The sequence below is a fragment of the Cervus canadensis genome, chromosome 7, assembly GCF_019320065.1.
Source record: "Cervus canadensis isolate Bull #8, Minnesota chromosome 7, ASM1932006v1, whole genome shotgun sequence".
NCBI lineage: Eukaryota > Metazoa > Chordata > Mammalia > Artiodactyla > Cervidae > Cervus > Cervus canadensis.
The window spans coordinates 47,300,664-47,325,166 of NC_057392.1; the positions used below are offsets into that span (position 1 = coordinate 47,300,664).

A 24,503-nucleotide genomic window follows, 5' to 3' on the forward strand; every position below is an offset into this window, starting at 1 on the left:
CACAACATTATAAGTGAAAAACCAGGTTACAAAACTGTATATATGATGTTTTTAACCCTGTAAGTAAAAAAACACTGGTTATGTTTGAACAACTGCATTACAGACTGTTCCTACTTTTTCCTATACCTTCTAAATGTAGTAACATGTTATAATGAAATTGAAACATTAAAATAAGACCTAAAACTCAACAGACTCAGTTGCCAAACTGTTCACTTTATTTTGTCAAGATATTTAACAATGTAAGAAAGTTCATATTTCTTCATAGTCGTATCTTTTTCCAGCTTTCAAAGATTCAATAGTAGAAACAGCCAAATGCCGCTACAACACAGAATAAACTGTCCTAAAAAAAAAAAAAAACAGAAAGCAAACACGAATCCACTGTTAGTATTTCAGTAGGTACCAAAGGACAGCACAGATGTGAAATTAACATCATCTCAGATCTTTACCAGTTTTCAATCGTGAAGACTCCTTTATTCAAGAAACAGATTTTCCAGAGTATAGCTATAGATTTTCTTGCCTCAAGATAGCTACAAAGTTGCTAACTAAAAGGGTAGGATGGTTAATAGATTTTCTGAATGAAGAAACATAATGCAAGCTAATGTACTTTATGCAATGTTTATTCTTAAAATAAGTATTCCCATTTTTCCTGATTTATCAAAGAAATAATATAATTAAAATGCTTTGAGTTTCTTAAAGTATATACATTACCAAATCCAAGCATATTATAGTATCACAGATAATGAAAATACAGCACCTTGTCATAAATTCTGGATAAGGACAAATGATGTCTGGTTGTTTGTTCTTAATTGATAAAATATATTTGTCCACGTTTTAGCTCAGAATCTCAAAATGTGCTTCATATCCTAATAAATTTGTTAAAATACATTTTAGGTACTTATTAGAGGTGTTCAACATACCTCAGTACCTCCTAACCCATCAATCTCACCTCCATCCTGGCAATGATGCAAGAAAATATGAGTTCAAGTACGTGATTATTAACTAAAAGCAAATTCTTCAGTTAGCCCAGTTTCCTGGCTCCTTGGGTGGGATTATTGTGTTCTAAAATAATGCTATCTGGCACCTAACTGCTGAACAACCATAGACAGGAGGACACTGGAACCCACCGAAAAAAAGGTACCCCACATCAAAGACAAAGAAGAAGCTGTAGAGACGAAATGGGAATCAGAGTTCTTGTTTCTGGAGCTGAAGAATGAACTTCATGAACATGCAAACACTCAGGGTAGCAAGCAAACAGGATTTATTAAAGAGAAGGAAAGTACAAAGCTCTTAGCATAGACACTGAGAGGGGGTAGAGAGTCACCCAAAGGTGGGAATTACAGCAGTATTTATATCCTTAATCTGTACATTTTTGGTTGGCTCCTGTCCTTAAAGGTCAAGATGCTTAACTTAACATCTTTATGGCTTCTCTTGATCCTTGGATTAATTTGTTACCATTTTTCACGCCCCCTGGTCATTTTACAATGGATCAGATGTATGGACTTAAGATTAATAATCATCAGTTGTGTTTCACAACAAACAAAGCTAGTGGAGGTAATGGAATTCCAGTTGAATTATTTCAAATCCTGAAAGATGATGCTGTTAAAGTGCTGCACTCAATATGCCAGCAAGTCTGGAAAACTCAGCAGTGGCCACAGAACTTGACAAGGTCAGTTTTCATTACCATCCCAGAGAAGAGCAATGCCAAAGAATGTTCAAACTACCACACAATTGCACTCATCTCACATGCTAGCAAAGTAATGCTCAAAATTCTCCAAGCCAGACTTCAATAGTTCATGAACTGTGAACTTCCAGATGTTCAACCTGGATTTAGAAAAGGCAGAGGAACCAGATCTCTAACTGCCAACGTCTGTTGGATTATAGGAAAAGCAAGAGAATTCCAGAAAAACATCTATTTCTGCTTTATTGATTACACCAAAGCCTTTGACTGTGTGGATCACAGCAAATTGTGGAAAATTCTTAAAGAAATGGGAATACCAGACCACGTGACCTGCCTCCTGAGAAATCTGTATGCAGGTCAAGAAGCAACAGTTAGAACTGGACATAGAACAACAGACTGGTTCCAAATTGGGAAAGGAGTACTTCAAAGCAGTATATTGTCACCCTGCTTATTTAACTTCTATGCAAATTACATCATGGGAAACGCTGGGCTGAATGAAGCACAAGCTGGAATCAAGACTGCTGGGAGAAATACCACTAACCACAGATATACAGATGACACCACCCTTATGGCAGAAAGCAAAGAAGAACTAAAGAGCCTCTTGATGAAAGTGAAAGAGAAAAGTAAAAAAGTTGGCTTAAAACTCAACATTCAGAAAACTAAGATCATGGCATCACTTCATGGCAAATAGATGCGGAAACAATAGAAACAGTGTGAGACTTTATTTTGAGTGGCTCCAAAATCACTGCAGATTGATGACTGCAGCCATGAAATTAAAAGATGCTTGCTCCTTGGAAGAAAAACTATGACTATCCTAGACAGCATATTAAAAAGTAGAGACATTACTTTGCTAACAAAGGTCAATCTAGTCAAAGCTATGGTTCTTCCAGTGGTCATGTATGGATGTGAGAGTTGGACTATATAGAAAGCTGAATGCCAAAGAATCGATGCTTTTAAACTGTGGTGTTGGAGAAGACTCTTGAGAGTCTCTTGGACTGCAAGGAGATCCAACCAGTCCATCCTAAAGGAAATCAGTCCTGAATATTCATTGGAAGGACTGATGCTGAACCTGAAACTCCAATACTTTGGCCACCTGATGCGAAGAACTGACTCACTGGAAAAGACCTTGTGCTGGCAAAGATTGAAGGCAGGAGGAGAAGGGGACGACAGAGGATGAGATGGTTGGATGGCATCACCGACTCGATGGACATGAATTTGAGTAAACTCTGGGAGTTGGTGATGGACAGGGGGGCCTGGCATGCTGCGATTCATGGGGTCTCAAAGAGTCGGACAGGACTGAGCAACTGAGCCACTGAACTGACTTTGATGTATGGGCTTAAGATTAATGATCATCAGTTGTTTTTCCCTCAGGCATATGGAACAGAAGTTAGTTACTTCCCATCCCTGGATCTGAGTGCTGATAATTTATCACACCCAGCATACATTCCAGGAATTGGGAGAAAGGGTATAACTTTATGCTAATAGAGCCAGATGTTTATGAAAACAAGACTGAGGTCTCAGAGTCCTACACTCACTGCCTAGCAATTTCTACCTCAGCTAGATGGTAGGAAGGGCACAATCATTATAAAATCAAATCCCATACTCACCAGGTAGGTGACTCACAAACTGGAGAACAATAATCCCAAAAAGTTCTCCCATTGTTGTCAAGGTTCTGAAGCCCAAGTCAGGCTTACCAGCTTTCAGATCTGACAAAGGAATTAGGAATCCCCAGGGAATTTGACCTCCAGGCCAGTGGCATCTTATTATACGACTTCCATAGGACTGGGGGAAACAGAGACACCAGTCTTGGAAGGCACAAACAAGATCTTGTGTGCACCAAGACCCAGAGGAAAGGAGCAGTGACCCCATAGGAGACTGCTAGTGTTGGAGGGTCTCCTGTGGAGGCATGGGTTGGAACAAGCTCACCACAGGGATGGGGGCACTGAAAGCAGCAGGCCAGGAAAGTCCCCCTTGGCATAAACCCTCTTGGAGCCATTAACCCTACCATAGAGCCCACAGACCAGGACTGGGTTGCCTCAGGCCAAACAACTACTAGGGAGGCAGTGCAATCTCACCCATCAGCAGATAATTGGATTAAAGCTTTACTGAGCAAGGCTCTGTCTCACTAGAGCAAGACCCAGTTCTTCCCACTGCCAGCCCCTCCCATCAGGGAGCTTACACAAACCTCTTTGCCTCCTCCATCAGAGGGCAGACAGAAGAAGCAGGAAGAACCACAGACCCACAGCAGTTCAAACAAAAACCACATTACATAAAGTTAATCAGGATGAAAAAACAGAAAGTTTTGTCTCAGATGAAGGGACAAGATCAAAACCCAGAAAAACAACTAAATGAAGTGGACATAGCAACATTCCAGAAAAAGAATTCAGAATAATGATAGTCAAGATGATCCAGAATCTCAGGAAAACAATGGAGAAAATGCAAGAAATGTTTACCAAAGACCTAGAAGAACTAAAGAACAAACAAACAGAGATGAATAATATACTAGAAGGAACCAACAGCAGAATAACTGAGGCAGAAGAATAAATAAGTGACTGGGAGGACAGAATGGTGGAAATCACTGCCACAGAACAAAATATAGAAAAAAGAATGAAAAGAAATGAAGACAGTCTAAGAGACCTCTGGGACAACAGTAAGCTCACCAACATTCACGTTACAGGGCTCCCAGAAGGAGAAGAGAGAGAAAAAGGCCCTGAGAAAACATTCGAAGAGATAATAGCTGAAAACTTCCATAACATGGGAAAGGAAATAATCAACCAGATCCAGAAAGCACAGAGAGTCCCAGGCAGGATAAACCCAAGGAGGAACACACCAAGACACACAGTAATCAAACTGACAAAAATTAAAGACAAAGACAAAATAATAAAAGCAACAAAGGAAAAAGGACAAATAACATACAAGGGAACTCCAATTAGGCTATCAGCTGATTTCTCAGCAAAAACTCTACAAGCCAGAAGGGAATGGCATGATATATTTAAAGTGATGAAAGAGAAGAACCTACAACCAAGAAGACTCTACCCCGCAAGCCTCTCATCCAGATTTGATGGAGAAACCAAAAGCTTTCCAGCAAAAGTTAAGAGAATTCAGCACCACCAACTTTACAACAAATGCTAAAGGAACTTCTCTAGGCAGGAAACACAGAGAAGGCAAAGACCTACAGAAAATAAACCTGAAACAGTTAAGAAAATGGTAATAGGATTAAATGCACTAACCAAAAGACATAGACTTGCTTGGCAGATGAAAACATGTGCATGGATGTACTTCTACTTAACACATCATTCTGCTTGACCCCCCCAAATTGTATGTAATTATTTTATATTGGTAGGTTAATCATGTTGCCATAATGGCTGGCTTTTAATTTTTGTCTGGCTACTGAGTGTAAAAACTGATAAACATCTTTTACTATTGTGTTTATGTAACTATTATTCACTTAATACCATTGTATCATGATTGGTCAACAGGAAAATAATAGCACTCTATATCCTGTAATCACTTTTTAAAATCCAGATGCATATCAGAAACATCTTGGAATTTTTTAAAAAATACAAATGCCCAGGTATTGCTTTTTCTTTCTCCAGAGCTCCAAATATGTTTCTAATGAGCAGTCATGTTTAAAAACAACTGGACTATATGATTATCTTTATTTCTATCTAGTTTGTTTCACTTTTTCTATTTCATATTCAGCACTCCCGTTTCATTTAGTTTATGTTTACCAATTACTCCATTTCCTTTTTTCTTTTGATGTTCTTTCTCAAGCATAGTAGAAGTTTTCATATCATACAAATAATATGTATAATATATATATTTTAGAAAACATGAATTTTTGCCTAACTAAAAAAATTATATTTGATTCCACTTGTTTGACTTAGTATGAATAGAATGTCAGATTCCTAATTTAACTAAATAGATATGCAATAAGCAACAAAGGTTTACTGTATAGCACAGGGAACTATAGTCAATATCTTGTAATAACCTATAATGTCAAATAATTTAAAAAATAATATATGTGTATATGTATAACTGAATCACCTTGCTGTGCATCTGTAACATTATAAGTCAACCATACTTCAATAAAATATGTATTGCTAAAATAAAATAAAATAGTACTGTCTGTGGTGAGGAGCACCTATTTTTGGTTTGTTTTAATTTCCAATCCCTTATGAATGATACTTTCATAAAATACAATAAAAATTATTAACTAAGAAAATGAAATGAAAAAAGAAACATACAAATACAACCTAAACTTCTTATTAATTAGATTCAATGAACATGAAATTACTCTGTCAAATTCCATGCGAGTTTCTAAACTCTTACACATAACTTATGTGCTTATCTTTTTGAAGACCTATACCAAACAATCCGTAGACTGGCACTGGTCTTATAGACCCCACCTTTGATTGGCACTGTTCTTCCAGTGCCACCCAGAGTTCTTCACAGGAACTGAGCCCTGGCTATCCACAGTAATCAGTTCAATAATATGCTTCTCTCTCCCCTCTCTCATTTCCTCAACCCTACTGGCCCTTCCTGGGATTTTCTCCCAAATAAACAAAATACTTTAAGCACTGAAAAATGAAGCCTAAATACTCAATAAAGTGAACTAAAGATATAGTAGACTAAAGTCAGCAACCTAGACCAGGCTCTCAAAAATGACATTTAGACACTTACCCCATTAATCCCATATTCTAAATCCAGATCCTGATCATCTTTACTAAGTAATAATTAATAAATAAAATTTTAAATTCCATATTGGTTAATATGAGTATTGTCTAGTCTTCATGGGTTTATAAGCTCTTGACCAGCTGAAAGCATGACTGTCTTATTCACCATTTTATTCCTAGCAATAAAGGAATTGAGTTACGAGTTATCCCCTACTTTCTTCTCTGCTTTCTAAATGTAGTAACAGATTATAACAAAATCAAAACATTAAAATATAAAGCACATAATAGGAGCTCAGGATTATTTTTGAATGAATGAATTATATCATATAAGGACTCAGGGAAATATGTAGTTTTCAAAGAGCAGGGAAAACCACCACCTGGGTTTGACACTTCCCCCAGAGAGCTGATATTTGAAGATTTGCATAGTACTTCCCACTGCCCTGGTGGCTCAGACGGAAAAGAATCTACCTGCAATGCAGGAGACCTGGGTTCCAGGGTTCGATCCCCAGGTCAGGAAGAGCCCCTGTAGAAGGGAATGGCTACCCACTCCAGTATTCTTACCTGGAGAATTCCATGGATGAGAAGCCTGGAGGGCTACAGTCCATATGAGTCAGACACAACTGAGCAATTAACCCTTTCCCACTGTCCATCCTGTGATTCCCAGGTTAGTTGAGCATAAAATAAAACTTTGGTAGGACCATAGAATTTTAGAGCTAAAAGGTACCTTAGGATCATCTGCACCAGCAGCTTCTATACCCGACAGTAAGATAATCATGTGGAGAACTCTTTTTAAAGATTCAGATTCCCTGATCCAACCCCTGGCTTATTTGATCAGAATTTATTGAGCAGAGCCCTGGCACCTGTATTTTAAATAAGTTCCTCAAATTACTCTTAGTCACCCACAGCCAGTCTTTAGGAATATCTAGTATAGCTTTCTAATATTACTGATACAATCATAGAAAAGCTCAATGACTTACCTAAAGTCATTCAATTAGAAAGTTACAGCACTAGAAATGGAACCTCTCCCAATTCATTCAATCTAGTTCTTCTCTTCTACTCTACTATACTTTAAGTCTAACTCTACTAACTCACAACCTGAGAGCATTTGGATAGAAGACAGGATCCTTTCTGGAAATAAGCATAAAATAACAACATATGTTTAAAATATATGAAACGTTCATGTCAATCATGTCCCAGTGTTTAAATAAAACTTCTTTATAAAAATTCCTCTGTACTTTTGCTTAGTTTTACTAAATAGCTTTAAGATAAAGTAATTAATTTTATTACTGAAAGAAAAATCACCTTTGCTCATGGAATCCCTGCCACCCAAATTTCTTTGCAGCTTAACAAACTGCTGTCTGTTAGCACCAAATAAGTAGTACGCGATTTCTACATTCAAACTTGTGAAGAGTTACATCATCAGTAGATATAAAAGTGTCCTTATCTATAAGCAGCACACAGGCTTCTGCTTTAATAACACAAATGGACAGTAAAATCGTCTTATCTAGAAGTCGTCTCAGACAAATGTCCAAAACTAAAGTGGCCTCAGGAACTTCTCTGGCAGTTTGGTGGTTAAGACTCCACACTGCCAATGCAGGAGGCATGGGTTTAATCCCTGGTTGGGGAACTAAAATCCCACATGCTGTGAAGCCAAAATAAATAAATAAAGTATCCCCACAATTAACAAATATTAAGGGATTTGATCTGGAATGCCCACGTGTCCTTAAGATAGGCAAAAAAGGTTTCCAATAGACTTACATTCATGAAAACATCATGAGTACAGTTGTCAGTGTCAGCATCCCAGAAACAGCGAGCAGACATGCTAAAAAGTCAAAGAGTAGAGAATTATCAACAATATAACAAAGATCTGAACCACATATACCTGCCATAAGCAAAACTTTTCCATGATACATTCTTACATATCAGTGCTTCCAAATCTTTTAACAGAATGAGATGACATATAGAAAATCATATTTGTATAGCAGAAGATCCTGGGTACACTAGAAGGGACTGCAGTCAGATGAGGCTGCTCCCAGCTGGAGGTAACAGGCCCAGGGGTCTAGCAGCCTCAGACTCTGACTGGTTGCCCAATGGCTGAAGAGGTAGATACCTTGAAGTCTTTGGTAGTCAGGGTAGAAAGCTCTGTTAAAGATTATTTCAGGTCAGACTTTTAAAGGAAATAATACTTAGACTTATGGCTAATAAAATGGGCTCAATTCCTGCACAATAATATGAGAAAGTAGGTCTGGAAAGGACCAAACAAATTATTTAGTCCAACCTGTTCTAGGAACCAGAGATCAAATTGCCAACATCCACAGGATGATAAAAAAAACAAGAGAGTTCCAGGAAAACATCTATTTCTGCTTTATTGACTATGCAAAAGCCTTTGACTGTGTGGATCACGATAAACTGTGGAAAATTCTGAAAGAGATGGGAATACCAGACCACCTGACCTGCCTCTTGAGAAACCTGTATGCAGGTCAGGAAGCAACAGTTAGAACTGGACATGGAACAACAGACTGGTTCCAAATAGGAAAAGGTGTACATCAAGGCTGTATATTGTCACCCTGCTTATTTAACTTATATGCAGAGTACATCATGAGAAACGCTGGGCTGGATGAGGCACAAGCTGGAATCAAGAGCCCGGAGAAATATCAATAACCTCAGATATGCAGATGACACCACCCTTATGGCAGAAAGTGAAGAACTAAAGAGCCTCTTGATGAAAGCGAAAGAGGAGAGTGAAAAAGTTGGCTTAAAGCTCAACATTCAGAAAACTAAGATCATGGCATCTGGTCCCATCACTTCATGGCAAATAGCTGGGGAAAGAGTGGAAACAGTGGGCTCCAAAATCACTGCAGATGGTGATTGCCGCCATGAAATTAAAAGACACTTGCTCCTTGGAAGAAAAGCTATCACCAACCTAGACAGCATATTAAAAAGGAGAGACATTACTTTGCCAACAAAGGTCAATCTAGTCAAAACTATGGTTTTTCCAGTAGTCATGTATGGCTGTGAGAGTTGGACTATAAAGAAAGTGAGTGCTGAAGAATTGATGGTTTTGAACTGTGGTGTTGGAGAAGACTCTTGAGAGTCTCTTGGACTGCAAGGAGATCCAACCAGTCCATCCTAAAGGAAATCAGTCCTGAATATTCATTGGAAAGATTGATGCTGAAGCTGAAACTCCAATACTTTGGCCACCTGATGCAAAGAACTGACTCATTGGAAAAGACCTTGATGCTGGCAAAGATTGAAGGCAGGAGAAGGGGACGACAGAGGATGAGATGGTTGGATGGCATCACCGACTCAATGGGCATGAGTTTGAGTAAACTCCAGGATTTTGTGATGGACAGGAAGGCCTGGCGTGCTGCAGTCCATGGGGTTGCAAAAAGTCAGACACAACTGAGTGACTGAACTGATCACTGTATAGGATCCTAGAGAAGAAAGGGACAATTCTAAACTAGAATTCAATCTTCTAACTAATTCTATCCAGTATTATCTCTACAGGATGCTATGCTACCTCTAAATTCTAAAATTAGCCATTCTCCTCTCCCCAGTTAATGGATAAGAAAAAATGTCAGTCAAAATAAAAGTATTTGAAAATGGAAACAAATATGAAGAAGTATTAGATTACTAAATGAGATTATGGTATTTCTTTTTTTTTTATTTTTATTTTTTTATTTTTTTCTAATTACTTCACAACATTTCAGTGGGTTTTGTCATACATTGATATGAATCAGCCATAGATTTACACGTATTCCCCATCCTGATCCCCCCTCCCACCTCCCTCTCCACCCGATTCCTCTGGGTCTTCCCAGAATGGTATTTCTTAATAATGAAATTCTGTGCAGCCATTAATGATTTTTTACAAAAAAAAAACTTTTAAGAACATGAAAAGATATTCACAATATAATAAGTTTTAAGAAGTAATTTTAAATGTTCTATTTTTTATTAAATGTATGTATATGATTCATCATTAACATTTATTGAACACTACTTTGTGCCTCATTGGTCTAAGTGTTTTATATTAACTTACTTAATCCTATGAGATAGGTACTATTAATATACCCATTAACAAACAGGGAAACTGAGAAATTAACAAATTTGTCTAAAGTCATTTATAATATATAGTAAGTGACAAAGCTTGGCTTTGAACCTAGGCAGTTCAGCTTCAAGTCTGTAGAGAAAGATATACACATATCATACTATATTCGTTCAATTTTAAAAGCCTTTTTTCCCTGAGTTTTACACAGAATAGCTCCCCCCAGCCTAATATTTCACACATTCTTAAATCCAAAAAGTTCTACCTATTTCGAAACTGTAACAGGATGAAATCAAATTAATATACTTAACAAATCAATCAAGTATTTATTTAGCAAGTATCATATGTCCAGAAAGAGTAAAACCTGGCTATGTCCTCAAACAATTCTCAACTTAATTCGGTGAAAAAAAATTAATACTCACCAAAAGAATAAGATAATGTATTGTTGGTGCTGATTTATAGGTTATTTAGGATTAAAAGGGATTTTATTGTCTATCTAGGCCAAGCCTCCAAGTCCAAGTTGCACAATAGTTGAATTAAATCTGTAGAAGTGCTGAAGAATTTTAGAGAATTTAGAGCGGACAAAAAGTCAAAGAAGATTTCATGAAGGAAGCAGTACTTAAGCTGAGTAGAACCAAGTGAAAGCATGAATATAAAAATGTATTTAACCAGTATTTGTTGAGTATTATATATAAGCAAAGTGCTAGGTGTAAATGATACACCGATGCACAAAACACAATCCTTACTTTCGAATTGCAGTCTCTTTACACAATTTCCCAAAAAAAGGAACCAGAGCTCCTAGGAAAAATGGCCAGCTCTAAGACTGTGGCTGAAAATGTACAAGATAAACCTGGGACACTTGAGTCATTTCAAAACCCTTGGCTATATCAAAAAGAATGTTATATTCATTTAAATATATATATATATACACATTTATATATATTTATGTATATATATATTTATAAAATTATGTCAAAAGACTTAGAAGAAATATGATGGAACAGTTTGTAGGTGGCCAAATGCTCCCACCAAGTCAACTAGAAAAAATAAATAAAATGAATCAGAGAGCCGCTGAAGGAAATAAAGACTAGGAGAGCCAAAATTCCAGAGAAAGGTGAACCACATAAAGTAAGCTGAAACTCTGAAGCAAAGTTCTCCCTGGGGCACTTGCCAACTCTAAGCACAGAGCTAGAGGTTGAGAGCCTGGGCTTTGTCCAGGAAAAGGACCAATTACTGAGGGAAAAAAAATCAGCAGGACTGCTGGCAGTCTCGCAGGGCTGGAGAGTTGGGGGTGGCAGAAAACTGGAGACTTGAAGGGACCAAGATCCCTGTGAAAAAGGAGACAGTAGAACTGAGCCTGTCACGTGGTAGGTTTCCCCTTAAGACGTGTGTTACATTCTGAAACTGTGCACATAGGAACCTAAAAAGCTAAATGTGGTAGGCAAAATAATGGCCAAATATGTCTGTGTCCTAAGCCCTAGAACCTGTGAATGCGATATTACATGGCAAAAATGGTTTTACAGATGTATAACTAAGGATATAAGATGGAGAGATTATCCAGGTGGGTTCCATGTAATCACTAGTCCTTATAAAGAAAGAGGGAGGCAGGAGGGTCAGGGTCAGAGAGACATTTGAAGACGCAATACTGGCATTGAAGATGGAGGAAGGGTTCTGAGCTGAGGAATGCAGGTGGCCTCTAGAAGATGGAATAGGCGAGGGAGTGAACACTCCCCCAGAGCCTCCAAGAGGAATACAGCCCTGCCAACACCTTGATTTTAGCTCAACAAAACCCATTCTGAATATAGGATCTCCAGAACTGTAAAAGAACATATTTTTGTTTTCTAGGAAACCAATTCGTTACAGAAAAAGCCTTTGGAATGAAGAGGAGTTTAACACTCAGAAGAAAAGGACTAAAAGTCAGTAGATTGGGTTCCAATGAACACTCCAGGTTCTTGGTTGAAAGATCTGGAGGGCTACATTCAAGAAAGAAGGGTGAGGTAAAGATGGAGAAAGCCTTATCAAAACAGCAACAAACCAACATCAGCTCAGTATCTGATTGGATTAAGGGAAGTAGACCATATTCTCCCTGAATAATAAAGGAAAGCTAAAACCTTCCTGGAGGAAAATAATATATCTGCAAGTTTTACAATTTTTTAACACAATATCCAGGACTCAAAGTAGGCATGTCAAGAGACAGAGCCATATGAAAGATTAATAAGACAAAAAAAATAGTAAAATAAAACAGGCTAACACATAATTCAGAGAAAAGCGTAAGCACTGCTAAGACCAAAATGTAAAAAGAGAGGAGAAAGGGAGGATGGAGAACATAGATTAAAAAATAATTTCATTAGACAATTAGAATCTATGAAAAAAGATTTTAAATGGAAATCCTAGACTTGAAAATATAATAACAAATTAGGAATTCAGCTGGTGGGTTTATTAATATCAGATTAGACAGAATAGAAAAGAGGATTAGTGAACTGAGGGACAAGTCAATAGAAAAATATCCAAACTGAAGAACAGAGAACAAAAAAATCAGAAAATAGCATCATAAGAGATATGTCTATTACTGTAAAAAGATCTAAATATTTGTAACTGGAGTCCATAAAGGACAGCCGACAGCAAGGAAGCAGAGGCAATATTTTAAAAGATAATAGCCATATATAGCACCCAGATCTTAGTATCTAATGCCATTATCCAATAAAATGAATCAAGGTTCCTTAGAGAAGTGGCTGATTCTAGGGCTGGGGCAGGGAATGGGTAAGATGAGACATCTTTTAGTGCCAGTAAATAAGGATGTGCTCAAAACCCCCCCAAGGGCAGGGTATGAGCTTTAGTTAATAATAATGCATCAATATTGGTTCATTAATTGTGACAAACGTACCAAACTAATAGAAGATATTAATAAGAGAAGAAACTGGATGTGAAATATTTAAGAACTCTCTGTACTTTTCTAAAAGTTTCTCTGAAACTTTTCTATAAATCTAAACTATTCTAAGATGAAAGACTTATTTAAAAAAAAGAAAAAATGGCTAAGACTTTGTTCAAGCTGATACAACAAGATTCAAGAGCCCACAAATTCAAGAAGTCCTAAGAACCTCAAGTAGAATAAATACAAAGAAAACCATATATATCATACTAAAAAGGCAATGAGGAAAACATTTTAAAGTAGCTAGGAAAAAAGACACATCAACAAAAGTAAGACTAAGAGCTGATTTCTCAACAGAAACAACTGAAATCAGAAGAGTGTAATCATAAGCTTAAAGTGTTGAAAATGGAAAGGCATTTATGTTTTCCTTCTATCTCTTTCTCTTCAGGAATGTGGATAAATGTAGCACTGAGCCGCCTTCAACGATACAGATGAGGACATATCAGTGCAAGACAGGAGGGCCCGTATCCTTGACGCCAGCGAGGCACCTCACCAGGCACGGACTCTTACCTGGTGTGTTTTAAGAAGAGAAAAAAAGCCAACTGAATGTTTTATAATATTAAGGACCTTCAATGTTTAAATGTGCTATTCTATTATGTTTAAAAAGGCCCTTATATTTTAGAGATAAATATTGTTGTATTTACAGATGAAATTATATGATGACTAGAATTTCCTTCAAAATAATCTGGTGGAGGCAGGGAGAGTAGGTGGAGGTATGAATGAAACAACATGAGTGTGTGGTTGACAACCTTAAAGCTAAGTAACAGACACGTGGAAGTTCCTCGATGTCTGCAGTTTTGCACATGCCCGAAATTTCAGATGATGAAAGTTTTAACAGGAGGTAAGGGAGGCCTTATATGCCATGCTTTAGAATTTGGCCTGATCACATTTAACAGTCAGTCAGGACAAGTTTGAGGAGTTTATGCTTTACAAGATTTGAAACAAACGCTACAGAGTTTAAGAAAAGTAAGGGCATACTTCAGGGACACTAGTCTGGTGTGTGAATTGCAGAGGAGAGAGATCAGTCTAGAAGTGTTGATAAGGGGAAGCTAAGCAACCCTGGCATCCAGGTTACAGTGTGTGCAATCAGACAGTCAGGGCTACATAAAAGAGGACTCCACACTTTAAGCAGGGGGACCTGGGTGATACTGCAGGAGACAGTGAAATGAAAATGTCTGACTGATTTAGGAAGAGGAAGGAAAGAGAAATATGGAACTCTATTTGAACACACTGAATCTGAGGTGACAGAATAATAAAGTATTTCCTAGTTTCTCTGTGGTGAAGAAATCTCCTGAAGCCTTTTGACCAAATGGAAGATGACACCATGGTAAAGAGTACAGTGACCCTGACGTCAGCCAGATACATAATTTGGGGCAAATCATGCTGAACCTCATAAGTGTCAACATAAAATAAGGGGACTGGACACTGGAAAAAATCTGTAGTCCTTTCCCAATCTAATAATCTACAGTGAAAAGTCTCAGTGATAGTATTTACAGGGTATTTTTTAAAATTCATCCAGCAAATATTTTCACACTGTCTTACAAAATACTAAACTAGGCACTGTTTCCTATTTATAAAGGAAAACAGGAGATTAACACTTGGGCACAGGAAAAAACAACAAGTACAGATTTTGAACTTGTCAGTATGGGAATGACAGTTTGATATCATGAAAATGAATGACCTCATTGAAAAGCACAGAGAAGAGCAATGGAATAAAACCTGAGCCTTGAAGAAAGTTCATAGCTGCAGGTATAGCCAGGAAAGAGGAACCAGTGAAGGAGAGAATAATCAGTTAGAAAAACATAAGAGAAACAACTTAGGTAACTGACATCAGGACCAGAAAAAAAAAAAAAAAATAGAGTGAACTTTAAGAAACAGAAGCCCAGGTCAATAGCAATAGCTATGAAAATTGTCCCTCAGACAATTTTAAAGAAATTAATTTAGGAGAATGGCAGGACCAAGGCAACATATATACATAATCCTACACTATCTTAGGAGCATATAAACATAAACTCTCAAAGGTTTATTAGCCTGCAGATACTATGAAAAGTGAGTTACCCCATGGAACTTACCCAGACTGTCAACCTCACCGCTCAGTACCAGGATCTCTTCAGTTCACACATGCATTTTATTACACTGTCCTTTCCTCACACCGTTCAAAAGACAGGATCTTACTGAATTGTCAAGAAGATGAATACCCAATAAGAAATTTATAAAAATAAAAACAAAAGGAAAAACCAACTACTCACAATACACCTTCTCCTCTTTGTTCTCCAATCACTACTTGTACCACCATTTTATATCGGTCAAATCCCATTTCTGGAAAGAAAAACAAAAAAGAAAGTTATATATAAGCAAATATATGGCAAAATTACTTAATGAAGACAAATTTACCTGCTAACGAACACAAGCATTTGGTCTATACACTTAGTGAGTATGATTCTAAGTCTGGGAATCAGAGAGATTTGAGGACAAATTCTAACAGTAAGCTTAATAAGTGTGTAACTTTAGACAAGTTATTTAACTTTTCCGTTTAAGTCTCCCTCAACTGTTAAATGGGAGTATCACTACCTTCCTCCTGGAAGTGTTGTGAGGTTAGAAGAGACAAGTTTCCTCCTGACTCTACCCATTTCTCTTCCACAGCGGTCTCTCAATAGGTCTTTGCTTCCTTCCTTTCTTGCTCTAAGTCGGGTACTGAGCTAGGCCCTGGAGACACAGAAGTAAATAAGACATCCTTCTTGCCTTAAAGAACTCATAGTAGTTGGGAAGGCAAACACAGAAAATAAGATGAAAATGCCATAGAGTAGTGATTCAAAGAGTGGTATGTACAAGGTACATTAGGAACACAGGGCTAGGGCTGGGGTTCCTCCCTTTGACTGGGCAATGGGGAAGGAATGACCAGAAAAAGACTTCTTGGAGGATGTGATAAGTGAGCTGGGTCCTGAAAGACGAGTGAGATTTTATCAAATGAACAATGTCTCTCCATTCTATTGAGGGGCATAGCACATGCAAAGACATAGTGTGTGGGATCTTTAGAAAACTACAAGCTGTTCAGTAAGATAGAAAAGAAACCAAAAGATTCTGGAGTATATGGAATAGCCAAGGACAACTTGGCTACTTCCCCCAAAACTATACTGCTAAAGCAGCAAAATCCTGAAAATTCTCTCCAACACCAAATTTTGGGGACAGAAAACTGAATGGGCATCTTTATCTTCCCTCTTTTCTGACCAAAGAAAAATGGAAACAGTAAAATTTTTTTTAAAAAGGAAAAGTTAAATAGGCAAAATTGAGACAGAGCCAATTCTTTTTTTATGAAAGTAAAAGCTCCAGGATCATATGGTAAATTAGGCAAATAATCTGAACACTTACAGGTACCCTTCCATTGAAGGACATGAACTTGAAGTCATGTTACTTAACAAAGTCTCAGAAGGAGACAGAGCCCAAGTTATTTTTTAAAAACACTGCACACAGCTCAACTGAGCTTCCTACTTCTCTATCCATTCCTCTTCCTCGTTTTCTCATACCCATGCTTTAGAAATGTGGCTAGAATATTAAATGCCCAGAGCTTAAAACATAGTTCTGAAGGAAAAATAATATAGTCTTAGATACAGTGGGAGGAGGGTAAAAAAAAAAAAAGCTAAAATAAAACAAAAACACCAACACCACATCAAAGCAAAAATGAAAAGAAGCTGAATGGTAATAAGGAAAAGGAAAACAGCAAAAGCAAGCCAAAGAACTAGCAAGAAAAGAAATTTACTGTTTAAAAGATCAAAAAACTCAACCCAGGAGATAACATAAATCAAGGAACAAAGAGAAATTCCTCATAGCTGATTCATAATATAAGCTTACAAATTCAATAAGAACTCAGATTACAAATTCAATAAAATAAGAACTCAATCAGATTACAAAACAACAGAAAGATGAAAAGGGAGAGTATAGGCCTAGGAAATAAACTGAATACCCAAATCTATCAGTGCAGAACGAATCACTTAAAAATGGCAAGAGACAGGACAGATACAAATGAAAATTGAATTACTGACTTAAGATAATCAGAAGTATATGTCAAAGAAAAAGGAAGAGATTACAGCAAAGATAATAAATGTGGTAGACAGAGGTGATTCAACACATCAATATCTGGTGTCCTGAAGAAGATAATCTAACAAATGGAGCTGGAAATGTACAAGAAAAAAAAAGATACAATTTCTCCAATATGGAAAGAATAAAATCCACAGATTAATAGACATAAAATGCTTAATATCAAACCATACTCTAGAAAAGCTATTGAGCATCAAGGTTAAGGACAGGATTCTTTCTGCAGAGAACATCAGACAGGCCTCGGATTTCTCCATGATAACATTTAATGCAAGAAGACAGTGAAGCAATTATCTATAAGATTCTCAAAAAAATTAACTCAAAATATTACATTCATCCAAAATATATTTTGGTTTAAAGGCATTCTCAAACATGAAAGAATCTAGGGAATAAAGCATTTCTGAGCCTTTCCTGAAAAACCTTACAACAAAATTTTATTAGGTAAGAAATGAACCAGAAAAAAGAACTCAGTGATGGAAATAGCATGGTGAAGGGACTATTTAAATACAAAATAGGGAGGTGGGAGGGGGGTTCAGGATGGGGAACACATGTAAATCCATGGCTGATTCATGTTAATGTATGGCAAAAACCACTACAATATTGTAAAATGATTAGCCTCCAACTAATAAAAATAATTGGGGAAAAAAATAAATACAGAATAAATGCTACAATGCTATGGGAAATAGTCTATAGTATATCATTGCTTTTAAAGTATTTATCCATACATATACATAGAAATAGGAAAAGGAGTACATCAAGGCTGTATATTGTCACCCTGCTTATTTAACTTGTATGGAGAGTATATCATGAGAAACGCTGGGCTGGATGAAGCACAAGCTGGAATCAAGAGCCAGGAGAAATATCAATAACCTCAGATATGCAGATGACACTACCCTTATGGCCGAAAGTGAAGAACTAAAGTGCCTCTTGATGAAAGTGAAAGAGAAGAGTAAAAATGTTGGCTTAAAGCTCAACATTCAGAAAACTAAGATCATGGCATCTGGTCCCATCACTTCATGGCAAATATATGGGGAAACAGTGGCAGACTTTATTTTTGGGGGCTCCAAAATCACTGCAGATGGTGATTGCAGTCATGAAATTAAAAGACGCTTACCCCTTGGAAGGAAAGTTATGACCAACCTAGATAGCATATTAAAAAGCAGAGACTACTTTGCCAACAAAGGTCCGTCTAGTCAAGGCTATGGTTTTTCCAGTGGTTATGTATGGATGTGAGAGTTGGACTGTGAAGAAAGCTGAACATCAAGAAATTGATGGTTTTGAACTGTGGTGTTGGAGAAGACTCTTGAGAGTCCCTCAGACTGCAAGGAGATCCAACCAGTCCATCCTAAAGGAGATCAGTCCTGGGTGTTCATTGGAAGGACTGATGCTGAGGCTGAAACTCCAATACTCTGGCCACCTCATGCGAAGAGTTGACTCATTGGAAAAGACCCTGATGTTGGGAGGGATTGGGGGCAGGAGGAGAAGGGGACGACAGAGGATGAGATGGCTGGATGGCATCACCAACTCGATGGACATGAGTTTGAGTAAACTCTGGGAGTTGGTGATGGACAGAGAGGCCTGGCGTGCTGCGATTCATGGGGTCGCAAAGAGTCAGACACGACTGAGCGACTTAACTGAACTGAACTGATACATAGAAAAGGGGCTTCCCAGGTGGCTCAGTGGGTAAAGAATATGCCTCCAGTGCAGGAGACCAGGGTTCAATAGCTGGGTCAGGAAGATATCCCGGAGGAGGAAATGGCAACCCACTCCAATATTCTTGCCTGGAGAATCTCATGGACAGAGATGCCTGGCAGGCTACAGTTCATGGGGTCACAAAGAGTCAGACACAACTGAAGCAACTAAGCATGCATGCATGCATACATAGAAAAGAGGTCTGGTATGATGTTCATGTAATACTAACAGTTCTTCATGGGTGTAGGCATTTGAAGTAATCATTCTAATTTTAATTATCTTTCTACACTTTAACTTTTAAATAGCAAGCATGTATTTTTTGCAATAATTTTAACAGAATTTCATTAAAAATCTGAAAACAATGCTAATATATTAACAGTTAATTTGGATGATGGAATAGAATTGCAATTTTCTTCTTTGTATTTTTTTATATTTCTAAAAATTAAGACATGTTACTAAAAATAAGAAAATATATCAAAGTATTAAATAAAAACTATCATGGTTAACAGGTTTTACATAACTTTAAAAAACACATTATATATATTTTCCAGGTTTATTACAATGAAAATGTATCACGATTACAAAGACATTTCTTCCATTCAAAAGAATATTTTAAAAAGGGTAGGTAGGGAGGTTCCTGGTGGCCTAGTTATGACTCCAGGCTTTCACTGACATGGCCTGCGTTCAATCCCCAGCTGGGGAACTAAGATTCCACAAGCCATGAGGTGCAGCCAAAATAAACAGTTTTTAAAGGGTAGACAGAAAGGACTTTTCAGATGGCATGACATTATTAACAAAAGACAGTAAGGGAGATAAAGACAAAGAACAAGGAGGAAAAGCATGAGATCAGCCCTGCACGTGTAGAGTGAGGCAGGAGTGGAGAGCTGAGGAGGGCAAGTGGTTAAGGATTCGGCCAGAGAGATAGACTGAGGTCCATCTGGGAGGATATGATAAGAAGCTGAGGACTTGATATCTGAGCAGATATCAGAAGTTATGGAGGAAAGGAGCCTCTGTACTTTCTGATCTTTCTGCATACTGGGATTTCTTGGATAGTTGTTCAGTACAACTAGGTATCTCACACCTTTGCTCTTTCCCACCATATGCAAAAACCTGCATGAGTGAAATCTACCAAATAACTGAGAAGACCAACACCAAAGAAAAATTTGCGTTTAACAGAATCCACAGCTAAGCTCTGTCCCTTGTTTAAAAATAAAGGAGATAAATTGGTAAAATTGGCTTTTGAAGGGAACAAGTCGTTTCCAATTACCATCACCATTACCTTTTAATTTATCTTTAATATTTTCTGATAAACGTTTTGTGAGCTGAGGCATTTCTTCTGGAGAGTATTCAGCATTGGCCAGTTCCTCCTTGAGTATAGCATGGATACAGTCTTTAACCACAGAGGGTCTGAACCTAAATGAATCAGTTCAAAACATCTAATTGGTAACTCCAAAATCTTAAAGTTGAACTTCACAGCGCAACTTCCTCCAGTTTTTTGTCATTACAATCATTCGATCCTTCTTTTTCATATTTTTATTATAAAAGTAATAAAAACAAATTAAGAAAACAAGTCATATTGCAAACTTATATCTCCAGCCTGGACCATTCCCCTAAACTTCAGACCACATATTCCCACCAGGACTCCATCCAGTTGACTAGGAGGCAACTCAGATTTAGTACATCCAATACTGAGCTTCTGATCATTTCTCACCAAAACTAGGTTATCTCAGTCAATGGTAACTCCATTCTTCCAGTTGTTCACGCCAAACACCCTGGAGTCAGTGTGGTTGCCTTTCTCAGAGCCCTCATCCCATTCATGAGCAAATCTTATCAATTCTACCTTCAAAATAACCTAAAATTCAATCACTCACCAGTCAACTACCACCACCCTGCTCCAAGCTACCACTGCTTCTTTTCTGATTACCATGACCTCCTCACAAGTCTGTGTGTCTGCCTTTGCCCCCAAATCCTGTTCTCAACATAGTAACTAGACTGGTGCTATTAAAATATGTGTCAGATCATGACACTCCTCTGATTAAAATACCCAAATATTTCCCCCCTCACTCAGAGTAAAAGCAACATTCTGTGACTTGCAAGGTCCCATTCGATCTACCCTAGCAAACTCTCTGACCTTGTTTTCTACTACTTTGCCCCTAGTTCTCTCCACTCAGGTCACACCAGCCTTCCGTATGTTCTTGGACCACACCAGACATGCAAACTTCAGTGCTTCTGCACTTGATGTTAACCTCTGTAAGAGGTTCAGTTCCTCTCTTTATATGCATACCTAGCTCCTTCACTTCTTTCAAGTCTTTATTCAAAAGTCTCTTTCCCTAGCCACCCTCTCTAAAACTTCAAACCACCCTCCTACTATATCACTTTATATATCTCCCTTCCAAGTACTTATTACTATCTGATACACTATATGGTTCACTTATGCAATTATCTTGTTTGTGGTCCAACCCAACTACAACACAAGCTCCATAGAGCAGAATTTTTATCTGTTTTGTTCATTGTTATATCCCAATTCTAGAATAGCATCCAGCACACAGTAGACAAATATTTGAAGAAATGAATTACTGAATAAATGAAGACAGAGAAAAAAATGTCTCCCCTAATTTAGCCACCCTAACAATACTATTAGCATTTTAGTTGCATTTATTACATATTACAACACTAGGTTCCTTTTCTGGGCTATATAGTCTCTCAGTTGATTTGTTTATCACGTGCCAAGTTACCAGAATGTTTTAAGTTTTGAGCTTATAATGCAGCTTAGTATTTGGTAGTACTAGTAGCCCCTTACTACTTTTTAATAGTATTTTCTTTGGTCTCTTGGCTGCTTATTCTCAAAGGCAAATTTTGAATCATGGATAAATTTACAGGACTTGATCTGTTCAAAATGTGGTTTTCCTATCAACAAGCATACTATATCTGGCTTTTCCTTTAAGTTCTTTCCACTCTCAGGAAATGTCAAAGGCATTCTGCAAGTCACAAATAATCTCATAGTGTTATTTCTACATAATACATACTTGGTGTTAATCTTGCTCTGTTGTTTAACCAAGATAACAGCATATTTTTTTAATGTCCCTTCTAAACCAGCAGGGACTTCCCAGGTGCGCTAGTGGTGAAGAATTCGCCTGCCAGCGCAGGATACTTAAAAGACTCGTGTTGGATCCCTGGGTTAGGAAGATGCCCTGGGGGAGGACATGGCAACCCACTCAAACATTCTTGCCTGGAGAATCCCATAGACAGAGGAGCCTGGCACGCTACAGTCCATAGGGTTGCATAGACTTGGACATGACTGAGGTGACTTTACACACACACCCTACCCACCAGAAAATTGCTACATGAAATCTTTTTATCACATTATAAGTAACGTTCCTGGCTTCTAGTATTCACCAAGCACTTGATTTGGGAATTTAATTTCAAGTAACAGAGGAGGGGCTTGGGAAAGTCTTTTTTTTTTTTAATCTTGGGAAAATGAAGTTATTGGATCCTACAACCCTGACCGTCCTCTACACAAGACTTTGTGCCTTAATTCCGGGAAGGTATCAGGGTGGCAGGTCAAAAGCCTCTGGATACTACTTGGGTAAGACTATAATATGAACATATACAGGTCTTGTGCAGAGGAGTAAGCGCATTCTGGGCACACTTATGCACCATGAACCCTCAAAACTGAATGGTATTCAAAGCAAGCCGTTTGTTTTCTGCCATCTAACCGTCTCAATTCCTCTGTGTCCACTTTCTGAAACTCCTAGAGTCAACTACCCCTACTGCACTACTCTAAGGGACTACCTCCGAGCGTTCTAACCCTGCAATAGCTGGTCCGGTCCTCTGCTGTTCCCTGCAGCCGGAAGGCCAAGAAGAACAGCACCGCATCCTCTCCCGCCCAGTCCTTCCCTTCCCGGTCACGCCCCTTCCTCCCTCTCAAGTTCCTCCGCCGACACCCGGGCTCCTCCCCTGCCCGCCCCTCCGCCTCTAGCCCCGCCCCATCCTCCATAGCCCCGCCCCCCGCCACCTCGCTCCTTCCTGACACCCTAGCTATTAGGCGAGCTCTGCCTGGGGCCGGCAGGAGTCTCGCGGGTCGCCTCCGCCACAACCCGTCTTCTACCCGCCTTTGCTGGAAAATGGGCCGCAGAATATAGGTATTCTCCGGCTCCCCAGCGTTGTTCTCAGTCTCAGGCAAGCCGTCCGCTGGAGCAAAGGATGCGCGCATAGAGAAGGACGTGTGCTTAGGGAAGGTGGCGGCAACCGACATAGCCTCAGCTTCTTGGTTCCGCGTTTTCCGCAAAGAAAGCTGAGTCGGTAGCCGCGGGCAGCTGGTAAGCCGTCTCCAGGGCGACAACGCCGCCTTTGACCCTGCGTGCAGCAGTCCGCGCTCTGCGCCGTGGGACCCGCCCTTCTTAGCGTGCTCGCGCCGCCCTCCCCCCTGCGCCTGCGCATCGGATGCTGGACCAGAAGTGTGTGGGGGTACAGTGAGAATAACTTCGGCGAAGACTGGGCTCTTTTTGTCCGATTTACAAAACACTTCCACAGGCGTCGCAATCTTAGGAAGTGACACAGAGCCTGGGGCCCGTAGAGGCCCAGGGATACACAGGTAGTATGGGCAAGGAAAACCGAGCTGGAGCAGGGCAGGGTTAGCGGTTTCAGTGACAGATCTGATGCATTCCTGACTTTTTTACAAGTGAAAAAAATCTTTCGCCTCCTAGGCCTTTCTGAGTTAGAGAGTAATAATAAATAGTAGGTCAGCTATAAAAAGTTACAGGGATTTTTTTTCCCCTTGAGGAATATAGGTGACCTCTGTTGCACGTTCTTAAATTGTTTTTACAAAAATCAGGATCTTACCAGATGGAAACCGCTGACCACAAGCACTAGACCATAGACTGCCTAGAGCCAGAGTTTTGATGATTGAGATTCCTGTAACTTTGCCCTGTTACCTCACCAAGAACCAGTCAAGAAGTTTCAGGAGCTGATCAATTACCCTGGGACCGTCACCCGTAATGTTGCCCTGAAAGCCATTGGGGAATATGAATATTGTGAGCATAAGCTGTCCATTCTCCTTGCTTGTTGTTCTGCAGTAAATGCTGTAGTTTCCTTCACCACAGCCCAGCCAGTAGGTTGGCATTCTGCTGTATTGGCAGAAGGAAGCAGTTGCAAATAGAAACCATATGGCTCTCAAAGTCTGAAATATTAGCTGAGCCTTTACAGAAATGTTTTGCAGTGTCCTGCTTTAATCCATAACTGTCGACCTACAGATCCCCCAGCCTCACCACACTGCTGCTCCAGGGCAAAAGTCAGGAAGGAGCAGACTTAGGATGCATTTTCTGCTTATGAGTGCACCAGTCCTGGTCCTGTTTTAGAAAGCTGTATTATCCTGTCAGCTTCAAAAACTAAGAG

At 38.8% G+C, this 24,503-nt stretch overlaps 1 protein-coding gene across 1 annotated transcript; it reads right to left on the minus strand.

The window, feature by feature from the left end:
- Window positions 1-193: 193 nt before the first annotated feature.
- Window positions 194-23,497, minus strand: DYNLT2B (dynein light chain Tctex-type 2B). Its single transcript, XM_043473256.1, has 5 exons — window positions 23,222-23,497; window positions 20,389-20,522; window positions 15,575-15,644; window positions 8,113-8,176; window positions 194-340 (listed from the first exon to the last, which is right to left on the minus strand). Exons 1-5 carry the CDS (start codon window positions 23,362-23,364, stop codon window positions 293-295), a joined length of 459 nt encoding a protein of 152 aa, XP_043329191.1. The 5' UTR covers window positions 23,365-23,497; the 3' UTR covers window positions 194-292.
- Window positions 23,498-24,503: the final 1,006 nt, after the last annotated feature.